Below are 20617 nucleotides of genomic sequence, written 5' to 3' on the forward strand. Positions count from 1 at the left end.
GTTACGCTCAGGTATTTCTTTGCAGGTGTCTGTTCGCAATATAGATACCATTTGGAAAGGATGGAAAAGATGGTGGAGTTTGCAAGGAGCTAGTCTGAGGAGGGCAGTGCATGCCAGTGCCGGTGAAAATCTGCAACGTTCAAGCAGCCGGCTGGACATCCAAATTCACACCCTGTAAGACAGAAACGTAAGGCGGAAGGCAATCGTTTGTGGCACAGCCACAGCCTTCCTAGCTGAAGGCACAAGTGGCCATGGAGGTAGATGCCACACATACTGACGGTCCCAGCTGGCAGCAGGGATGCCATTACGTGCAGCCAGAGGGACCCCAGTCCTGCTTAACGCCTGTGTGGAGAAACGGAAGCTTTTGGACCAGAAGGCGTGGCACAGCTGTAAGCTCGGCACGCCTGAGGTTTCTGTGGTGGCCATGGAAATTCTGTGCCACGGAGGGTGCCAGGGAGAAAGCTGCATATGCAGAGCTCCTGCAGGTGACTGGAAGCTCCTTGAATGAAGCCCCTGCCATTCTGCAGGTCCCTAACTGAGCTGCATTTCGCCAGTGAGCTCCTGCCCATCTCAGCCAGCACACCTGTAGCTATGCCCACAGTTTTGAAGTCTGCCAGGTGCCTGCGTGCGAAGCGCAGAAGATAACCTCCAGACGCAAACCCTTCTCATGGCAAAGCCATTGGTAGGCAGGCAGAGGGGAGGAGCCTAAGGAGTTCTGCTGCTAGAAGGAGTGCTGCCAGCTGGAAGGGAAGGAGGAGCGGACGTATGACCTACCTGCATGCCGCGTCCCCCCATTTTTCCCCAGTGTCTGCAGCGCTGCTTATACACCATAATGGTTTGTAGAGTTTTGCTGCAGATGCTGACTTGGGGGCAATGCTAGGCAGAAGGGTGTGTTGTTTTGAGTCCCCTGACGGGTTCAGACAAGGCAAAAGCTTTGGAGATAGCTGTCCAAAGTCCCCTGGGCATCTGGGGCTTTGCCTGTCACCCGTGCCTTTTTAAACAGGTTTCTGCTCCCCTTTAGCTGGGGAAAGATAGGGAGCAGCAGTAGCCGGCTGACCATCCGTGGGTGGTGAGGAACAAGAGCAACAGAGAGGGCTAGGGTTTTAGAGGGCCTCTGCTTTTAATGTGACCCGAAATCCAAAGCGTCTTCAATCGTGTGTTTGCACCAGGGTCTGCGAGAGAGCTGTAGCCATCGCTGATGGAGCAACAGTAGCCCTCAAGAGAAACAATAAGATAGTGTATCTTTCCGTGCCTCAGAAAGAAAGGCTCGACAACAGAGGTCATAATAAAGAGATGTTTAATTAGATAACTTCATTTCCACCCTTCTGTTTTAGGTCTATCTGTGGCGGGACTCTGCTGCCTGATAGCAGTCCGCTGCCCTGTCCGTGTTGGCCTTCATGCGCGCTGCCAGGCGGGAGAACATCCGTCTGCTGGAAGTACCTTCCAGGCTGAAGAGGTGCTCCAGTAAGGAAAGGCAGCAGCTCTGCCGCAGCAGCCAGGCTAGCCTCTTCTTCCTGCCACACAAGAGAAACTGCTGGGCCCAGAGGCTCTGGCTGTACAGTGTGAAATCGGACAGGGCCAGGGGAAAGCAGGGCGGCAGACAAGCCAGTTACACCTCCTCGGAGGAAAGGGAGCTGATGGAGGGAGGGCTGCCGGAGCGGAAGGGGGCAAACAAAGAAGTGCTGCCGGGGGAAGCTGACCGCTCGAGAGGGCGTGTTGGCAGTACAGCCCCAGGGGAGCCAAGCAAAGCCGGGAACCGGCAGGAAAAGGGGTATCGCCCTCTGAGCTTCCTCATTCTCACACCTCACCTCCACCTCCTGCTCCTTCCCCATGTCCTTCTGGTCCTGCCTCCAGACCCCTGCCCCTCTTCAGCCTCCACTCCCTGTTTACAGCTCTCTGCTCCCAGCTACCACCAACCCCCTGCCGCAGCCAACACGTGCTAGAGACACATCCCCAGCTGCAAGCTGCTTTTTACCCAAAGGCGTGCTTTGTTCCCAGGGCTGCACGGGGAGGGAGGGAGGGAGGGAGGGAGAGGGACAGTGTGGGGCTCTGCCGTTCCCTGTTCTACCCGCACATCGCTCCTTAATGCCTCGGTCCTGCTGAGGCCTATGCGCCAGGTTAGGTGTGGCCTCAAGTGTAGGCAGGTCTGGGCCCGGATGCCTGGGATGAGGTAGGAAATGGCTCTTCCTCCCCTGGGTTCTCAGTTCTGCTTCTTACCGGGCCTCCTGCGGAAGGGAGGATGCTCTTCTGGCAACATAAGCGGCACACTGCAACTCTTCCGCCTGAGACTCCACAAAGGCTCCAACGGAGGTCCGGGGGAACTGCCTTTTGAGCAGGCTCAAAGCCTCCCTGATCATTTTCTTTGCCAGCTTCATGCGTCCCAGATGACAGCAGACCTGCACAGGAAAAGGGAAACATCCCGATATGGACTAGTTGCCTAAGAGACTGCAGGAATCTGCCAGCGGCTGGACATGCCAGCGATGTCCTCTGCAACTGGGGAAGGCATCCAGCTCCATCCCCCAGGAGATCCCTCCAGACCTCCCCGTCTCTTTACCTCCCCTTTGAGGCTGAAGAAGGTGGCCTCTTCAAAGCGGGCTATCACATTCGCTTTCTCCTCCACCGAGTTCCTCAGGACCTCTGCTTCGTTCAGCTTCACGAGAGCCTTTGCGCAAGCACACAGAGAGCAGGTGAGCGTGGGTGCAGAGCCCATGGCCAGCCTCGTCCTCCCCCGTTGCCTCTGGCATCTGTCTGAAGAGGGCCTGTCTCTCCCCCTGGTGCTGCCCGCTCAAACACAGTCACGCTGGCTCAGAGCACAGGCACCAGTCATCCTTCAGACCGCCTCCCTCCTAACGCCCCTCGTGCTAAGGGCACAGTGCCCTGTGTCTCTTGCCGCAGAAGAGGCAAACCGGAGGAAAAAGTCAGCATCTGACCCCAACGTTTCCCTTCCGAGACCCCGCGAAGGCATGCCCTATTGCAACGGGGAAGTTGTCCTGCCCAGAGCCAGGCGACTGAGAGGACTCCGTGCACAGTGGGTGCTGGCAAGCAGGGCAACTCACCATGTAGCTGTTGGAGACATGCAGGTAGGCAGCCGCACACTCCAGAAGGTAGTAAAAGGCTCTGGCAGCATCGCCCATTGCCGTGTAGTGGCGAGCCAAAGGCACAAGCACCGATTCCACGATGGCTTTGCATTCACATGAGCGTGCGCCGTTGTGCTTCCCGTCGGTCTTGCTGGGCAGCTCAGTTGTCTGTTCGCTCCTTGCCAGAAACCGCCATGCCACACTAGTCAGAGGACAGTTCCCAGGGGAAGAAGAGAGCAAAGAATACACGGGCGTCACCTATCCTGGTCTTTCTCCCCACAGAGACTGCATCAGAAGCCCTTTGTTCAAAGCAGAGCACGAGGCCACGGGCAGGCAGGACTCAAACAGGTGCTTTGTAGGTAGGAAGAAAAAGACAAGCTGGGCTTTCTGTCACCTCCCACAGGCAAACCACCCGAGTCCCTGTGGCGGCTTTTCCCCTGCAGCTTTTGCAGCGCTACTCTGTAGGAACTGGAAAGCAAGGGCTCGCCAGTGTAGTGTGACCATCCCTCTGAGCCCACGGGCTTCCTCAAGCACTCTCTTAACTCCATGGCCATCTCCTCCCAGCTCCCACCCCACAGAAAGCCCTAAGCTAGCGTCACAACCGGCAGCCAAATGCCGGTGCTTCCTTTGCTCCTCTGGAGACCTGGAACTCACTGGCTTCAAAAATAATCAAAACCTTGTCTGCTCACCCAAAATCCTCCTCCATGAAAGCCTGCTGCTGCTGCTGCAGAGCATCTGCAGCATCTGGAAAGGAAACAGGGGGTTAGATACCTCCTCACATACCCCGGGCTAAGAGCTGCTCTCCCTTTCCCAGTGGGCTTGCAAGGATCCTTGCAAGAGTCCCAACACACTGAGGAAAGTCTGCAGTGGTCGTCCTCACCTCCCGGGCTCATCCCTAGCAGATCTACTCCCACCCGATCCCCAGCACACACCCCTGGCCTCCTGGAGAGCCCGGGCTGCGGAGCATGGTGCACAGCATACCCTCAGCGGCGTGGGTCCTATCCCTCTTCAGCTCTTCTCCTGCGAGCACCAAGGCCTCCCAGCTGCGCGAGTCGTCCTGGTCAGCAGGGGCCTGACAGCTCCCTCCGTCCTGGGTGCTGGGGACGGCGAAGCGGTGGAAGGCAACAAAGTCCCCTTGGCTGCAGCTCTTGCATTTGTGTGCGTACCGCTCCAGGAAAGCGGCACACTTGCGGTGCAAGGCGACCCGCTGACTCTTGGGCCACAGCTCATAGGCAGCCTCCCGCAGCAGCAGAACACAGAAGGCCAGGACGCCAGACTGCCGCTCCACGGTCTTCTTGCTCGGAGAGGGACGCCTCACACCTGCAAGGCAAAGGGCTTTGGCATCAGCCCAAGCTGGGACCAGGGCTCAGGGCCATCCCAGCCGGGGCACAAAAGTCATGCCTTGGTGCGCATCCTTGGCGGCGAACCAGCGCTGCTGCACACCAAGCCTTGCAGCACGGGGCAAAAGGGCCCGGCTTGCCTTGCTGACGCTAGCACAGCCCTGGGGACACAGTGCTCAGCTGCGCTCCAAGCAGGAGCTAGGGATAGTGCCGCCAGCCGAAGCAAGCCCTGGCCAGTGCTTTCTCCCCGCTCCTGGCAAGGCAGTCCCCAGCCTCCTGAGCTTCCCCTGCTGTGCCACAGGGGAATCAAAGCTGAATAAAAGCCTTTTGAAGGCCCCGGGGCACTCTGGAGGGCATCTTTGATCTGGATGCTGCAGGCAGCTGGGAGAGGATGTCAGGGATTCCACATGTCCTCCCACACCTGCGCTACGAGCAGCGCTTGGAGGCAGGGGAGCAGAGGCACTTGGGATGGCTGGTGGGAACTTCCCTCCAGCGCAAAGCTGTTGTGCTTTGAGAGTGACTTGTAAGATCTCTGAACAACCCATCCCAAACGGCCGTGCCTGCCTGAGCTCCCGCCACCCATCACCAGGGGGAAGCGCACCATGCCCTGGGGAGCCCCGCCGGGACACAGCTGGGAGCTCCCTTGTCCACCTTACTGCTACCACTTACCGCTCTCTGCCTGCAGAGAGGTGGCTGGCCCCTTGGGAGGACCTTGGACATCTTCTGGCACCTCTGGGTTTTTCAGCCACTTAAGGATGTTGTCCCTCACCAGCATGTCCAACAAGCAATTCATCTTGTGCCTGATGCCAGCGGGAAGGATGTGTGACAGCAGCTGGGTGGTAAACACTGGCCCGATGACAGCTGCAAACTTCAAAACCATCTGCTTCAGCAGCTTGATCCGGTCCAGCTGAGCCAGCACAATCTCTGTCAAAAAGAAGCACCACATCTCTCTCTTGCCTGTTCCCCATGCTCAGGCTGGACAGGCTGGAAAGTTTCAACACATGAAATGGGGTAGGCTTTGGCCTCCTCTCCTTGGGACTGCACCTGCTGGGCAATCGCAACCCAGGGGAGGCATCTTCAGAGTGGCTCCGCTCCTGTTGGAATCGTAGGCCACAAGGCCTGCGGAAAAGCGAGACGCTCAAACAAACGCCCCCCCACCAAGGCTGAGCAGGGCAGGATCCAGCAGGTTCATGCATCCCATGATACGCCCTACCAGATCTGGAGTAGGTTTTGGCCCAACCGTGCACACAGAGGACAGAGAACTTTCCCCACTGCAGCTCAGAGGCGGACTCAGAGCTCCCCACAACGGTTGTCTTAACTTGGCCAGATGAAACTATTCCTTTCTTGTGGTCTTCTTCCTTTTTGTTTTTTTGGACAAAGCAACTTCATAGCAGGCATGCTTTGGCATGACGTTTCTTCAGGGCTCATACAAATGGCTCTGGCTAGAGAGGAGGGACACTCATTGACGGTTCCCCCATCCAGGTCCCCTGGCTTCGGGGGGATTTCCGTGCCAAGCCACAGAAAAAAAAAAGGATTTGGTTTGGATTAAGTGCCTTGAGACCAGCGTTAGCTGGGGAACTTAGAATAGCGAGGTAGAAGCCCTGTTCAAAGTTGAATCAGAGGCAAGTCAAAGATTTTTCCCAGCAGCGGATTTGTTTCGGTGAGAAAAGGGAGTCATTCTACTGTTGCACCAAGAACCTTTTCTCGCCTACCTGCTGCTGGAAAGCAGCCAGCAGGCTCACAGCTGGTCCATGCCCAGTAGGCTGCCCGCAGCCCCAGGCCTGTTTCTAGTTGGACCGGAGCCACTTCCCAGCAGAGCCCCCAAGCTGAGAGGGTGACTCTGCAGCACGCAGATGACCAGCCTCCCTCTAGCCGATGCCCCGGGAAGGGGCCCCAGCACAGCCGCGAGCCGGCAGAGCGGCGCTCGGCCCCTCACCTTTCAAGGTGGCAGGCAGCACGGCGCTCTCCAGGTTCGCATCTGGTCTGATGAAGCAGACCCTGCCCTCATTCCCCGCGCCCGAGCTCGAGGTTGCTGCCAGGGGTGAAGCCTCGACTGCAGAAGCTGGGTGGAGCAGGAGAGCACAAATAAGGCCATTTGCAAAGTGACTTGCAGCTTGCAAACCTTTCAAAATTCACCTGAGATGGGACAAGTCCCACCTTACGTGGGCCAGTGCGGGCACCCTGACCTGCCTGCGCTTAATCACGTGGCCATGAAGCAGAGCAAAACAGTTCCCACTGCAAGCGTTTCTTTGCATAGCCCTCCCCAAGACGTTCTGCCTTCAGACCAGCTTTCCCAAACAGTCAAAGCTTCCAGACTTCCCAGGGGGCGACTGAACGCCCCGGGACAGAAAGCAGCAGCACTGCTGCCTTTGCCAGTGCTACCTCCACAGCCAGGGAAGTTGCCGCTGATCATGCAAAATGTAGCGTCAGTCCTGGCTGTTCCCAAGGCCACGGCACTCTGGCTGGCATTGCCCTCTCGGTGGCATTACCACCGTTTTCTTCCGTTACCAGCACCCTTGTGGAGATTTATGGTTTTGGATTCAAGTTTCCCAGGCCCGTCCCTCCCCTCAAGCTGGGGTTTGTTCTCAAGTGAGCCGGTGTTTGGCCAAGGTAAATTACGCGCCCATCAGAATGCCTAAGAAACACACGTGCTTCGGAACGATTTCCCCTGTGTTTTAGCCCCCCACCCCCCACCCTAAGAATTTAGGCCTCTCCAAGCCACCAGAACTCGCTAGCCCCTGCTTTGGCTGGCCCAAAACAAGGCATGCAGGAGCCCACACCTCCGCCAGACCAAGTCCTGCACTGCTGCAGGATCTGACTCTGCCCAGATCCATGGGGGAATGACGGCGCAAGACTGTGCTGTGGAGAATGCGCCACAGCAACTCGCTAGTCAGCAGCAAAGGTGCTTACTGATCAGGCTCTCCCAGTTGTCCTCTACTTTTTCACCGTGCCTCCGGGTGCGGAACAAGAGCATGTTGTTGCAACGAAGGCAGCGCAGCAGCTCCTCGCAGTAATATGGGATCCCCGAGCTCCTTTGGATCAGGAACCTGGACAGGAGCAGACCCGGCAGTGGCCAGCACAGGGAAAGTAAGGTGAAACATGGTTCAGGTGGGCGGCGAGCCACTCGGGCATATCAGGGTAGCCAGCATCTTCGCCAGAGCTACACCTCACTTTTGAAAGGGATGGTCCTCCCGCTGGCTTGGGCTTTTGGGCCCCCCTGAACCTCCAGCCTTCGCTGAAGTCCATGGGAAAAGAATTGTGGTCAATGCCCAAAGCACAGAGCAGCGAGCCCTGCCTTTCCTCTCCTCAGGAGCCTCGACCCTCTCTGGCAGCAGGGCAGACCTCTGCCCCAGGGAATCTCCCCCACAGCCTGGCCACCTAGACCAAGGCCTTTTCACACCCCAGCCACGCTTGGGCTCGGGACTCTTCCTCCCTTCTTCCCTGTGCAACAGCGAAGGGCGGACACTTCCCACGCTCCATCTCTAGGCAGTTGCCCACTCTCAGCTCACGCCTGCCAGGGTGAGGCGTAACAAGCAACCCACGTCCAGTACTCGCTAGAGTCACTGATGCTTCTAGCGGCCCTGTGCTCCCTTTCCCGGGGGGCTGGTTCCCTTCCATGTTCCCTTCCATAGGTTCAAGCCCTCAGGAAGAGCTCCCCTGCCTCCAACTTACCTTGCTAGATCCCTGGAGATGGTGTCCACTCCAAGGTCCTGGCAGGCTTTCTGCACCACAGCTGAAGGTTTCAGCTTGTCCAGATGAAGACAGGTGATTTTCTGGGACCTTGTGCTGCCTGCTGCGGCTTTCCAAAAGCTCTCTGTTCTTGCGTAGCCCGGAGCTAAGCTCACGACCATGAAGAGGGAGACGTTTCGGAGCACGGGTGACATGATACTCCAGGAGGCAGAGTCGATGAAATGGGCATTGTCGATGACAAATATGCCAAATTCTCCTCCAATGGTCTGAAAAAAAAGCAGGTTGTTCTGAGGGGAATCCAGTGGCTTCTCCAGTGTCTTCCAGGGGAGGAGATTTAGCCTCTGTCTCTTGAGAGGATGCTCTGAAGTCTCTCCCCAACCACTTCCCTGCTTAGACGCTGACTTCATTTGTTTGAGACTTTAAGGTCACACCTAACATCACTTGCCCTGCAGAAGGAGGGAGCTTGGGCAAGGGAATGCAGAAGACATTGTTTCTCCTCCAGGGCACACCTGATGGGAGGAAAGTTATTGGGTGTGTTTGTGGGGCTGCGGTGGGGAGGTGGGGGGTGGGGGGTTTCTCAGGCCCTGAATGGCAATGACCCAGAGGCGTGGTCCTCCCGCCCGCTCACACTGCTGTGGTACAGAGCCCGCAGCCGGCAGGCTTGTTTTCCTTCTCTGACCCAGGAGGAAGGAAGGAGAAATGCTCACCTTCTCTAGCACTTTTGCCAAAGTCGTGTGCAATTCCGTTTTTCTTTGAGTTTCGCACATCTCGCGAACCTCGTCCGAAACGGGAAACTGGCCGGAAAAGCAAGTCAGGGAGAAACATCACTCCGGGGCTAGGCACACACCTACCCACCAAGCAAGACCGCAGCGCAAACCACCTCTGCTGGCCTCAGCGCCTTACCTCTCCCCAGCACAAGTGCAAAGGGCCACGGTGGGGCCTTCACCTGCAGCCTAAAGCAGAGGCCCTCTGCTGAGGGTCTCTGGCAGAGCTGGGGCTTGGGGGTGGGCTGAAGAGCTGGTTCTCAGGCTGCGGGAATCTTGGGCTGCCTGGAGCAGACCGCTCACATAGCGGTGACCTCAGCACGAGGTCAGCAACAGCCTCTCTCCAATGCCACTTCCACCTTGTTCAGCACCCGCTGAACAAGGCACCGGCCACTGCCGGATGCAGCGTGGGACATGAACTCAACACAGACAGGGAGCCCCCCGGGCCCCAGAATGGGAAACGTGTGGTACGACCCCCGCGATTCCCACCCCTGAGCTAAGGCACTCCCAGCAGCACGCCCTCACAACGTCTGACCCAGAAAAGCTCAGGAGAAGGCCTTCTCCAGGGCCAGAGAGGCCTCTCGCTCTCACCTCGACGAGGAAAATGTCATTGAGGAGGCAATAGCTGCTCTCTTCGATTGTCCCTCGGAGCTTTGTCTGCAGCATGCGCTGCCTGTCACTGCACAGTTCACAGTCCTGCAGGCCCAGGGCCCTGGCCATCAGCGTACGGATGGCAGAGAAGGACTGCCTCACGTTGACCTCTAGCAGTTCCACGGCAACCACCCTGCCATGCAAAAGCAGACGGGACTGAGATCCCCGACAGCCCAAGCCTTCTAAGACAAAAAGGGTGGAGATGCCCTTGTGGGGGGCTCTTCAGCCACCCATCTCAAAGTGCTTCCCAGAGAAGGCCAAGCTTTTTGCTCCTCATATGGGAAAGGGCACAGGGGGGCAGTTGCTGCCAAGCCACTGGGAGAGCTGGGTCGAGACGCTGTGTCTCTGCAGTGCCGGCCCAGGTCTCGCTACGTCCCCCCGGCAGAGGAACTCACGGGGCTAAGAGGCAAGGATGGAGCAAGTGGTGAGTTTGCCTTTGGGCTCCAGACCTCAGCAGGCCACCTCCCAGACCACAGGAAGGCTTTTCTGCCCCTTCTGGGCAGTGCTCCTTCTGGGAAACAGGCAGAGCTTCTGAGGCAGGCCACCCTGCTGTCTGTTGGGTCTGGCGTCAGATGAAAAGCACTGAGCTTGGGCTCTTTCCTTCTATCTGTGCCTGGCCCAGAGGTGAAGGAGGAAAGGCCATGGCTCAGAGAAGCCACCTCCAGCTCCCCGAAGAGGCGGAGGCAGGAGCAGAGCACGCACATGCTCCTAGGGAGTGTCTCCAGGAGGCTTTTTCGGGAGGCTGCAGTCCAAGGGCCAGGCGCGCTGCCAGAGGGGCTGGAGTGTTCCATGGCTGTCAGGGGATGGGCAGGGGCAGTGTCCCAAAGCTACAAGTCAGAAACCTGTACCTGTGGCCCGCAGCCTGGCCTAAATAGGCCAGTTCAGTAAGTAAGTGGCTCTTTCCGGAGCCCACCGTGCCCTCAAATGCCAGGATGTGCCCTTCTCCTAAATCCTCATAGGCTTTCAAGCAGCTGACAAAGAGGTCAACCTCCTTCTCCCGACCTGTGACGACAAACAAGAAAACGAGCTGCTGGGGCGTGCTGAAAAGCAAAGAGCCGTCCCTTTTCCTGGCACCCTCCACCGCAGCTTCCCTCCCCGCCACCACATCCGCCAGCCTGCCTGCACCCAGGCCTCCTTCCCGCCCCCTCATCCCAGCTTTTGCACCTCTGCCTTCCTCAGAGCGGTGGCGGGCCCTGCTTTCCTGGAAAGGGCTAGGCACCTGCCTGCCAATGGGAAGCAGTGAATGAATGCCTGCGTTTGCCTTGCACGCATGCGCAGCTTTTGCTTTACCTATTAAGCTCTCTGTATCTCAGCCCACCAGTGTTCTCACTTTCACCCTTCCGGTTCTCTTCCCCATGCCACCGTGGGGAGCGAGCGGCTCTGTGGGGCTGAGCTGCCTACCGGGGTTAACCCATAACAGGGCCCAAAACATCCGGCAAGATGCCGAGTGATTCGAGGCATCCCGTGGGTCCTGACATTTCCATGTCTATGCCCCAGATGCTGCCAAGAAAGGAACTCTGAGGAGTACAAGGGGGAGAACCCACTCCCAAAACTCTCCGTCCGTCTGGCAGAAGGAAATCTCTTTCCTCATCCCAAAGACAGGGATCAGTTTAGCCCCCAGGCTGTTGAGCAGCTCCATAGTTGAAAGGAACCTTCGTACCAGGCCTGGAGCACAGCAGCGAGCACCAGGTGCCTCCCCCTGCTTTCCACCCCAAAATGCCCACCAAGGAGGGGCCAAGACAGGCAGCGCTTCCTTAGGGCTGCTGCACGTCATGCCATCCCTGACAAAAGCTTCTCCCTTCCCAGCGTGGCACTAAAAGTTACCAAGGGGAAGAAACTGGGGTTCAGAAGAGCAAGGCGTTCTCCACCTACCCAGCAAGGGGACGTACTCTGACCTCTCCTTGGTAAGAGCCATGCCAAATATGCTAGAAGCAGGGGAAAAGAAAACACAAGTCAATTAGCTGGTGAGAAGCCAGGGCACATACAGAAGCAGCCTGGCGCGGAGGGGCAGGACGTGCTCCTTGGGTACCTGCTTTTCTTTCGAGCAGCAAGTTATCCCCTGCACACTCCCCCAGCCAAAGTTCAAGCTGCACCCTAGGACAGCTTCAAGCATAAAGAAGCCCAACGGCCACGGGGGGACAGGAGAACGTATCAAGAGTCCATCACCACAGGCCAAATCCAGAGAAATCGGAGACATGTGAAAGAAGCCGGGGTGTGCTGTTGCCTAGCAGGCAGCTTTACCACGTTGGCCAAGAAAAACAAGTGTCTTGGAAAGGAGGGCTTGTGTCACTGAACAGGTTGGGACGCCAAGCACCTCGCGCCTTTGGCTCAAGTCTTCCTGTAGTTTCAACGAGACGGCAATGTTAACATTCAAACCGTCATCCAAAGAGAAGGTCAAATCCTGGCCCAGAGGAAGAGCCGAGATTTCAGCAGGAAGACGTGAGGAAGAGTGTGCCAATGGTCCACATTTCCCCATGGGAACCTGACTGGCCCAAAGCTTCCTGCTTGGAAGCAGCCGGGACAAAAACCTCCTTGGGTCAGCATTAGCAGGGCACGTGGTGGAGCAAGCACAGCACAGAAAGCACAGTCAAAAGCCATTTGGTCAAAGCCTGCAAGGTCACGTTGCGTCTACCAAGACAGACAAACCTTCCCCATCCCTGTGGCTTCACTCCTGCTCTCTCAGCAGCAGGAGACAGCAGGGGAGAGAGGCAAAAAGCTTCCCACACCAGGGCTTCCGACTGTCTCAGCCACAGGGAAGGGAGACCAGCTTGGTCTCTCTCTGCAGAACTCCTCTCTGCTGGCCAAGGCTGCACCCTTGGTGCCACCGTCCCCTCATCCAGCCCTCTCAGAGGACGCTCACCTCTTCTCGGTGATCCCCACATATTGATAGACAGTGCCAGGATGGCTAAGGCCTTTCATCTTTCTCTCCGGCAGCTCCTTGAAGTAGTAAGGGGGCAGCTGAGAGGCGGCGTACGTCGCTGCATCACAGGACACCAGTCCAGGGTAGTGAACCATCATCCGGGCTGCCAAATTCACCTTCTGGCCAATGACTGCCAGAGAGAGAGAGAGAGAGAGAGCATGCGTTGATGTACCTGTGCCACCAGCCCCGTGGCGACCTTCTGGGCCAATGGCTGCCTCGCCTCCAGCACAGGCCGACCCCACAGCGGGGTCAGCAGAACCCAGGAGAACAACCGGCCACGGAGCCCATTCTCCCACTCCGGGCCAGGACTGGGGCCGCCTGCGCCGTTCCTGACCCGCTGCCGGGCAAGCCCTCTCCCAGCCCGCCTTCCTCTTCCAGACTGCTATGCTTAAGCAGGCCCATGCCAGCCTACCGCGCCTCAGACACACGCCTCGTACCTGTGTATTCATGCCTCACAGGGTGGCCAGTGACTCCGCAGAACACCGTCCCGCTGGTAACGGCAACAGACACTGCCCTGGCACACAGGGAAACAGTACGGCTTCAGCAGCGCCCCAGGTGCACTCCCCTCGGTGCTAGCCTGGGCCACCTGCCGTCCTGCCCTGCCAGCGCAGGTCTTGGGGACGTGGAGAGTTCAGGGGCGCAACACACCCGGGTTGCAAAGGACAAGGGATAGGGGTAGAGCACATGCAGGAAGTTTTCGACACTTCCCCTGAGGCCACATTCCCTGAGCTGCGACCTGCAGAAGGCCACAGCCCTCTCGTGAGCAAAGAGGGAGGGAAGAAGGCGCCCACCATGTCACCACCTGCGATGACAGCACCTTGAGATCAGGTGGCTGGGCCCCGTCCCCGTTCACGGGCCAGTCGCCCACAAGGGCCTGCCTCTGGCACCAAGGAGCCTCTCGCCCTTGCGAGGGCTCTTTCCAGCGCAGTGGCTAGCAGGGTGTGCTTGGAGGGACTCCGCCTGGCTGCCGTGGGCTAAGCCCAGGGGTCGCCTGCCACCTCTCAGGGCACTGCTTCCTTCTTGCCAGGGACAAGGCAGGGCAAGCTAGAAGGCACGTCTCTTTCTGGTAAGCCCCCTTGCGCTGTCCCAGGCAGCGTGCACCCCCCACAGCCCCGCCACACACTCACTCTATTTTCTTGAGCATCGTGGAGCACGAGTCAAAGATCTGAAGAGCGCTCTGCAAGGCGTGAAGGCTCTTGTAGGGCAGCTTTTCTCCAGTGAGTCCAAACACACAGAGGAACGTGCAGCCCTGCCAAGGACGGATGCAGCACGTCTTGCTACCATGCCTAAGAAGGAGTCTCTCCCTCTTGCTCACTGCCCACCCTCTCGGGGTGGGGGGAGGCGATTCCTCCCCCACACTCACTTTATCAAACAGGAGGACTTTGTTGATTTCGCCCTTGTGAGGGCAGAGGATTTCTAGCGTCATCCTGATGGCATTGTCGAGCATCGTGCAGAGACACGCTGGGCCGGTATCTGCAGCAAAGTGCAGTTGGACAAAGAGGATGGTGACCGGCCGTAGCTCAGAGAAGAGGTCCAGCGGCACTCTGTCATCAAACTGGAAGACAAGAGCACGACGGCTTCACCAGCCTGCTCTCCCGGGGCCGTACTGCCCACACCAGATACCGAGGGACAGCAGGCGTACTGGCGATAGCAGGTACTACCAGAGGAAGGGATAAATCCTCCTCTCAGTGCAATTGGCCGGCAGGCAGCCCAGCCTGCGGCAGGCAGATACCGAATCCTCACACGAATGACAAAGGACAGAAAGGTGCTCCGGTAACACCCCACCTTGGGACAGGCATGGACACGAGGGGAAACCCTCAGGGATGCTCTAGGGACTTCAGTGGAACCTCCCATTTATCCCACTGTCACGTCCGCAGCACATCCAGAACCATACCCACGGAAAAGACAGAGAGACAGAAGTCCGCCTCCCGCCACCCATCTCTCTCTGAGGACAGCGCACACAGTGGTGCAGCACCGGTGCCCCTTGGCTCAGTTTCCCCGCGCTGTCACCTCAGGGTGCATTTTCTTTTGTCTGTTCTCGTGAGAACTCCATCTCTGCAATGCACCACTTCTTCTGCCCTCCAAAAATGCAGCCCCCAGCACTGGTGGCCTGGCCGTACCTTCCTGAGAGCAGCTCCTGGTATGTACTTCCTAAGCACCTCCTCCACACTAGGATCACTGGGCAAGAGAAGAGCAGACCTCATGGCACCTGAGGAGAGAAAATGCAGGCGGTCACTGGGAGGATGGGACTACGAGGTGTTGGAAAGCAGGGGCTGGCACTGGAAACGGGGGAGCGAGAGTCTTCTGCGTTTGCTCATGTTGCCCCCCCAGATGCTCAGGGCAGAGCTGCCCCCCGCAAGGAGGCGGCAGCAGCAGCGACTGCCCCAGCTGATGCACAGCAGGGCCAAAAGCAGGAGTGCTAACTGAAAGGGGGAAGAGGGCGCCGGTGGCTCCTCTCTGGCCCCTGAAGCAGCCAGGCCCCACCTTTCTGGGCAATCACAGAACAAGCTGAAGCTGGCACTCACCTTCCCTTTCCAAGCGCTGGCTCACAGGGCGCCGTACAAGCTTGTGTGAAGCGTCTTGGCGTTCGGACCAAGCCATCCGATCCATGCCCGTAACCTGAAGACACACAGAATGAAAGCACTGCCACTGGCCTCCCCAGGAGTCCCAGGGGACAGAGCCTGCCCTCCACCGTCACTGCCCAGAAAAGGGGACAACAAGCCCACCTGGCTGGATGGGACAGCAGTGCTTCCTCAGAAGCACTGGAGCTGGGCAGGCATCATCCAAGCATCCCCCAGCTGTCAACAACAGCTCCGTGACCCACAGAGGACATTGCTGATGGGGCCAAAACCGTTCCTGTGCCTCCCGACCCCTCAAACCAAGCAAGCCCAGCCCACAGTTACCCCTCAGATGGAAGGACAAGAGCTTCAGCTGCCTGCCCCCTTTCACAGCTACAACTCTCTCCACATGCAGCTCCTCAGCCTTCTGACACCTCCCTCCTTCACGTCCCGGTCTGGGTTCTCAAAATGGTTCTAGAGGCCCTCCCATCCACTTACCTTCACAGCTCTTTTGCCTGCAAGGTGCTTGATCCTGAGCTGGTGCTGCTCACAGACCTCCCAGGTGGTGGCTGAGAGGACAACTTCACCTGCATTCGCAAGCTGTTCGGCCTCACAAACAGCACCCAGGGCCCAGCCACAGACCCAGAAGTACTGCTGCCTCCCGTCTCCGACAGTCATGAGGTTCATGGGCCCTGCAGAGATCCCTGGTGAGAGAGAGAGGGAGAAGCAGAACTGACACAGGGAACATTTTGAGCTCTACCGTCCCCAGCATCTCAGCTATTCAGAAGCTAAGCTGAAGGCCAGCGGGGAGACGGGCATTATGGAGGGGGAGGGCATCCTCCGTCCTACTCGGGGGGATGCTGACACAGGTCCCTGAAACGGGTGTCTAGAAATAGACAAACAAAGTCGACTTTGGCAATGTGTTGAGAGCGCCGGGCCTCTTGCCCAGCTGCCTGCCCCAGAAGCCCAGCAGGGGAGAACCCAGCAGCATGGAAAGCAGCATGCAAAGCTGCCCCCACCTGAAAAAATGAAAGCATAACTACCTCCCGCAGGCATCTGTCAGCAGACAGCAGGCATTCAAAAGACCCTAATACTTGATCTGACACCCGCTCTGCCTTTAAGCTTCCTCTGCATCTGCAGACGCACGCAAACCCAGCAGTCCTGGTCTCCCGTCCCCGCTCGGACTACAGCTGGCCCCCTGAATGCTCGCAGGAGATGCTTTCCTTTGGCACTAGCCCCAGTAGGCATCCCCACATTCCCTGCCGGTGAGAAGTATCCTGTGGCACGGGAAAGTGCCACGGATCTGCACCTGGCACAGCACCCGTACCTATCTTCAGCTGGACCTTCTGACCCACGGGCGTGTCACGACTCCCATACTTCTTCTGGATCCGCCAGCTACATTGCAGCACCAGGCTGATGGTCTCAGCCAGCTCCTGGGGCAGTGCTCTCCATAGCACCAGCACAGCATCCCCTGGGGGAAGCGAGGGGAAGGTAAAGGCTCTGCTGAGACCTGACTCTCCCCGACCTACACGCAGTGGCAGGGACAGCAGAAACCGGACGATGTGCTGAGGAAGGTGGGCTTGTGGGAGGACATCATCCCGGAGGACCGCACCCTGGGCACCGGGACACCTCTCCTCTCCCGCGCCGGCCACAGCGGCAGCCAGCTGGCAGCGGTGGCACCCCCTGCCCCGAGCGCTCCTCTGCAGCTGCAGCACGCCAGGGACGACTCCTCCCCTCGCAGCCTGGCAGCCCGAGCTCCGCCATCACCGGGGCCTCCCTGCCCCTCACTACCACCCCGACACACACCTTTGGCTGCGCTTTCTAGGGGGTCTCCTCCTCTCAGTGCTTCCTTGCCCCCACCCCCAGCCCAGGGCCCTACAAGCAGGGGCAGAGTGAGGGGAACCACAGCCCTTGCCAAAGCCAAACTGCAGGCAGGCCCGGGGGGAAAGAGGAGCCTGGAGAAAGGGCACTGCAGGGGGGGTGCGTGCGTGGCCAGACAGCTGGCTCAAGGTGCTGCACAGAGCCTCATGAGAAGGACAGCGGAGCAAACGGCCGCCACAACAGTTAAATGCTGCAGATCAGTACATGTGGGCATCGTCCTCCTAAGTACGTACCAGCAAACTTCAGGATGTCTCCTCCAAAAATCAGCATCTCTGCGGACAGAGGGAAGGAAAGGAAGAGTCATGTGGACACCTTCTTCCAGAAGCCACAGAGCAAGCCCCTCTGCCCGGAGAGGAGCACCTGGGTGAGGCTGCACCATGGGGCACAGCTCAGGAAAGCACCACGCTGGCCTGTCTCCCAGGCTCACAGTGGCCACAGCCCTGGTACCCACACAGCAGGCAGGGAGGCAGGGCCTCGAGGTGCCACCAAATCTTGGAAAGGTGGAGGCTGGAAGGGACCTCTGGGGTCCATCTGGTCCAACCCCACTGCTCAAGCAGGGCTGCACAGAGCCAGCTGCCCAGGACGGTGGCTACATCGTTTTTGAATAGCTCTAAGGAAGGAGACTCCACAACCTCCCTGGGCAACCTGTGCCAGTGCTCAGTCACCCTCACAGTCAAAAAGTGTTTCCTGACGTACAGAGGGAACCTCCTGTGTTTCAGGGCCTGCCTGTGGCGTGCCCTCTGGTCCTGACACTGGGCACCACTGGAAAGAGCCTGGCTCTCTCCTCTTTGCACCCTCCCTTCAGGTTTTAGACACATTACTAAGATCCTCCCCGAGCCTTCTCTTCTCTAGGCTAAACTGAGTCCCAGCTCTCTCAGCCTTTCCTCAGAGGAGAAGATGCTCCAGACCCTTCATCATCTTTGAGGACTCTCTTGCTTTGCTCTACAACTGCTGCCAAAGGGGTGGCCACAATGGGCTCACGGTCAGCTTGGAAGGGTCAAGATGTCCCCTCTGAAAAGGGGGGTCTCCCCCTCCTGAGGGTCTCTTTCTCTCTCTCTCACACACACACACACAGACACACACGTCAGTGCCAGCATCCTCAGGTCACTCGCGCACTGGCACTTGCTGGATGCCCTCAGCCTGCTCGGGGCCCTAACGCATCACTGAGCGGGGTGTTCACACCAGAGGCACAGAGGTGGCTGCTGAGAAAGCGAGTGCCTCCCGGCCACAGTGGGGAGCAGAAAGGACCTGCGCTGGTCCTGCCTCGCCAGGAGACCCTGGCTGCTCTCGCCATTCCTCCGGGCCACAGAAAGCCCCAGCCCTTCCAAGGAGGCAGGACCAGGCTGCCCAGCACGTCTGCCTCCACCCCCCATGAGCAGCCTCTCGGCCCGATGCCAGGCAGTCCTGCAGCATGCCTCTTACCCTCCAAAATGTCACGCAGGTAGCAATTGAGGGTTTGTGCCAGCTCATCAGTGCCTCTGTCTGTGCCGCTCCTCTGGATGAATTTCTCTGTCAAAGCAGTGAAACCTGTAACAGGGACACCCAGAAATCAGGAAATGCCCATACGGGCCAAAGGACCTGGCAGCCACTTCCACGCTGCCCAGCCCGAGAGCCTGCAGGTCACACCTTCCCATGCCCCCACTCAGTGCTGGTGGCAGCAGTGGTTGACCGCCCAAGATACCGCATCCCGCTCTCTTTGGGCATCCCAGCAGAAGACCTCAGCAGTGACAAGATGGCCACTCTGTCTGAGGGGCAGGGGCAGGGCTCCAAAGGGCCCAGTGTGTCCCAAAATGGCTCGTGACTCTGGTTGCTCCCCCCTGCTCACCCCACCTGATATATCCGCAAAGAGCAGCACTCCGTGGACACCATGAATGGGCTTGTTGCTCCTGAGGGAGTCCTGGAGAAGGAGGCTGGGGAGGAAAGCTGCTGCTTTCCCCAGGTCTGAGTAGTGATATTTCCTCTCCCCAGCAGAAGCCATCGTCAGCGCCCTGAGGCACACGGGGTACCTCCAGAGAAGACGGCCACGCCCAGCTGGGAGGAGGATGAGGACCTCACCGCACAGTGCCAGTTGCACAGTGAGCCCAGGGCCTCTGTGCGGGACGACTGGCCCCCTGCCCTCACAGGGGTGGTCACAATCACCTGGCAGTGACATCCTCCCTGTGTCATCATCTGCTGGGCAGCTGCCACCGTGACCCAGGCTCCCTCCTTGACGCTGAGCCACTGACTCGGAGGCAGCCAGCGCCACCCCACTTCTCTGAGGACAGCGCCGAAGGGAGGCTCGCGCAGCGACCTGTTGCTGAATTTGCAGCTGCCTCCCCTGTTCCCAAGGACCAGCTGCCTCCGGCACACACAGCTGTTTGCTAGCACTGGTCCTTCCCCCTGCAGCTACACGGCCTGCTGCCATCTTCCCAGCAGGCTCGCTCCTTTCTTGCTCCCTTGCTCCCTCCCCAAGCTCCCAGCTGCCCCAGCTCAGACAGGGGAGCCCTCCAGCTCTCCCATCCCTCCATCCGCACAGTGCCTGTGACGGACGGTGGCCTGCCTCTGGCAGAGACAGCAGCTCCTGAGTTCTGCCCCGTTCCCCGGGCTGTGCGAGAGCTCCAGCACCTGGAGCCAGGCCTCTCATCCCTGAGGGCAGCTGGGGTTTCCCAATGGAAAGGGAGGCCAGGCCATACACACAGGCTGCCCTACAGCTGCCAGGTGGCAGAGCGGAGGCCAGCAGAGAGACCGTGGCGGAGCAGCAGTCGAGCCTCCTGCAGCTGCACGACCACGTTCTCGGTTGGGCCGAAGCACTGTGCCCAAGTGCCACCACTCTCCCCAGGCCGTGCCAGAGGAGGCAGGGGCCATTCGCAGCGAGTCAGCAGGAGGTGCTGTGCCTCCTGGGACTGGCACGAGAGCTGTGCGACCTCTCGTGTGGCAAGGAGACCTCCCCGGGCTGGGAACCCTGGGTCACGAACAGCCCTCCTCCACCGGGCTCCACGCTCCCGTCAGCTGTCGCCGTGGGCCAGGCACCGCGCTACCAGAGAAGCACGAGCATGGCCAAGAGCAGGACTCTGAAGGGGGGGAGGGCTACCAGCCAGCACCACCAGGTCCTGCAGAGGCCAAAGCTCTTCTTCGCCTCGTCCAGTCAAAGGAAGGGGTGGATCAGTTGGGGTGCCAGGGAGACGGTGATGCTGGGGGGAACGGTGGCCTGCGCAGCCCCCTCAGCGCCCCTCTGACTTGGCCTCTGCCTTGGGAAGTGAGTGGGGAAGTGAGCACCAGCCCTGGGAAGGGGCGCCAGGCCAGCCTGTGCCACCCTGCTGCTGACCGCAAACAGCCGAGCACATGACGGTAGAAACCCTCCTTCCTTCTTCCCTCCCTTCCTCAGCGCTACAGGAGAGGTTGTCTTCTTGCCTGCATAAGCCTCCCCTGAAAGACCAGTACCAAAAAAGGGTCTCAAAAGCAAGCAGAAGTGACTCATTCAAAATAGTTACACCCGGTGCCTGCTCCGACACGCACAAAAAAGCCGGGAAGGTTTCTGTGTGCCTCCCTGCCCAGCTCTCACGCCAGAGAGCTGGGGCAGAAGGGCCGGGCAGCTGCTGCTGCAGCAAAAGGAAGGGACAGAGCTCTCTGTTCTGGAGAGAGGAGGTGGAGAGGGACCAGGGAGCCTTGCTGGGCCGTATCTGAAGAGCACTGGGCAGCATGCAGGCAGCCAGCCAACAGTCTCTCCTGTGAGGAGCAGCAAGAGCTGGCTGCTCCC

The 20617-nt window shown here is 58.9% G+C and overlaps 1 protein-coding gene across 1 annotated transcript; it reads right to left on the reverse strand.

The window, feature by feature from the left end:
- Positions 1 to 1336: 1336 nt before the first annotated feature.
- Positions 1337 to 19915, reverse strand: LOC142418825 (adenylate cyclase type 10-like). The gene is given in 27 exon segments (XM_075521205.1): positions 1337 to 1514; positions 2218 to 2396; positions 2555 to 2662; positions 3057 to 3279; positions 4052 to 4397; positions 5087 to 5341; positions 6354 to 6470; positions 7328 to 7464; positions 8090 to 8373; positions 8815 to 8901; positions 9463 to 9655; positions 10371 to 10524; positions 11395 to 11447; positions 12383 to 12572; positions 12880 to 12956; positions 13570 to 13691; positions 13806 to 13997; positions 14563 to 14651; positions 14968 to 15061; positions 15499 to 15704; positions 16328 to 16471; positions 17115 to 17153; positions 18304 to 18408; positions 18712 to 18871; positions 18873 to 18887; positions 19003 to 19198; positions 19899 to 19915. Coding segments are annotated over 27 exon segments (3960 nt in total).
- Between the last annotated feature and the right edge of the window lie 702 nt (positions 19916 to 20617).

The sequence above is a fragment of the Mycteria americana genome, chromosome 19 (assembly GCF_035582795.1).
Source record: "Mycteria americana isolate JAX WOST 10 ecotype Jacksonville Zoo and Gardens chromosome 19, USCA_MyAme_1.0, whole genome shotgun sequence".
NCBI classification, from domain to species: domain Eukaryota; kingdom Metazoa; phylum Chordata; class Aves; order Ciconiiformes; family Ciconiidae; genus Mycteria; species Mycteria americana.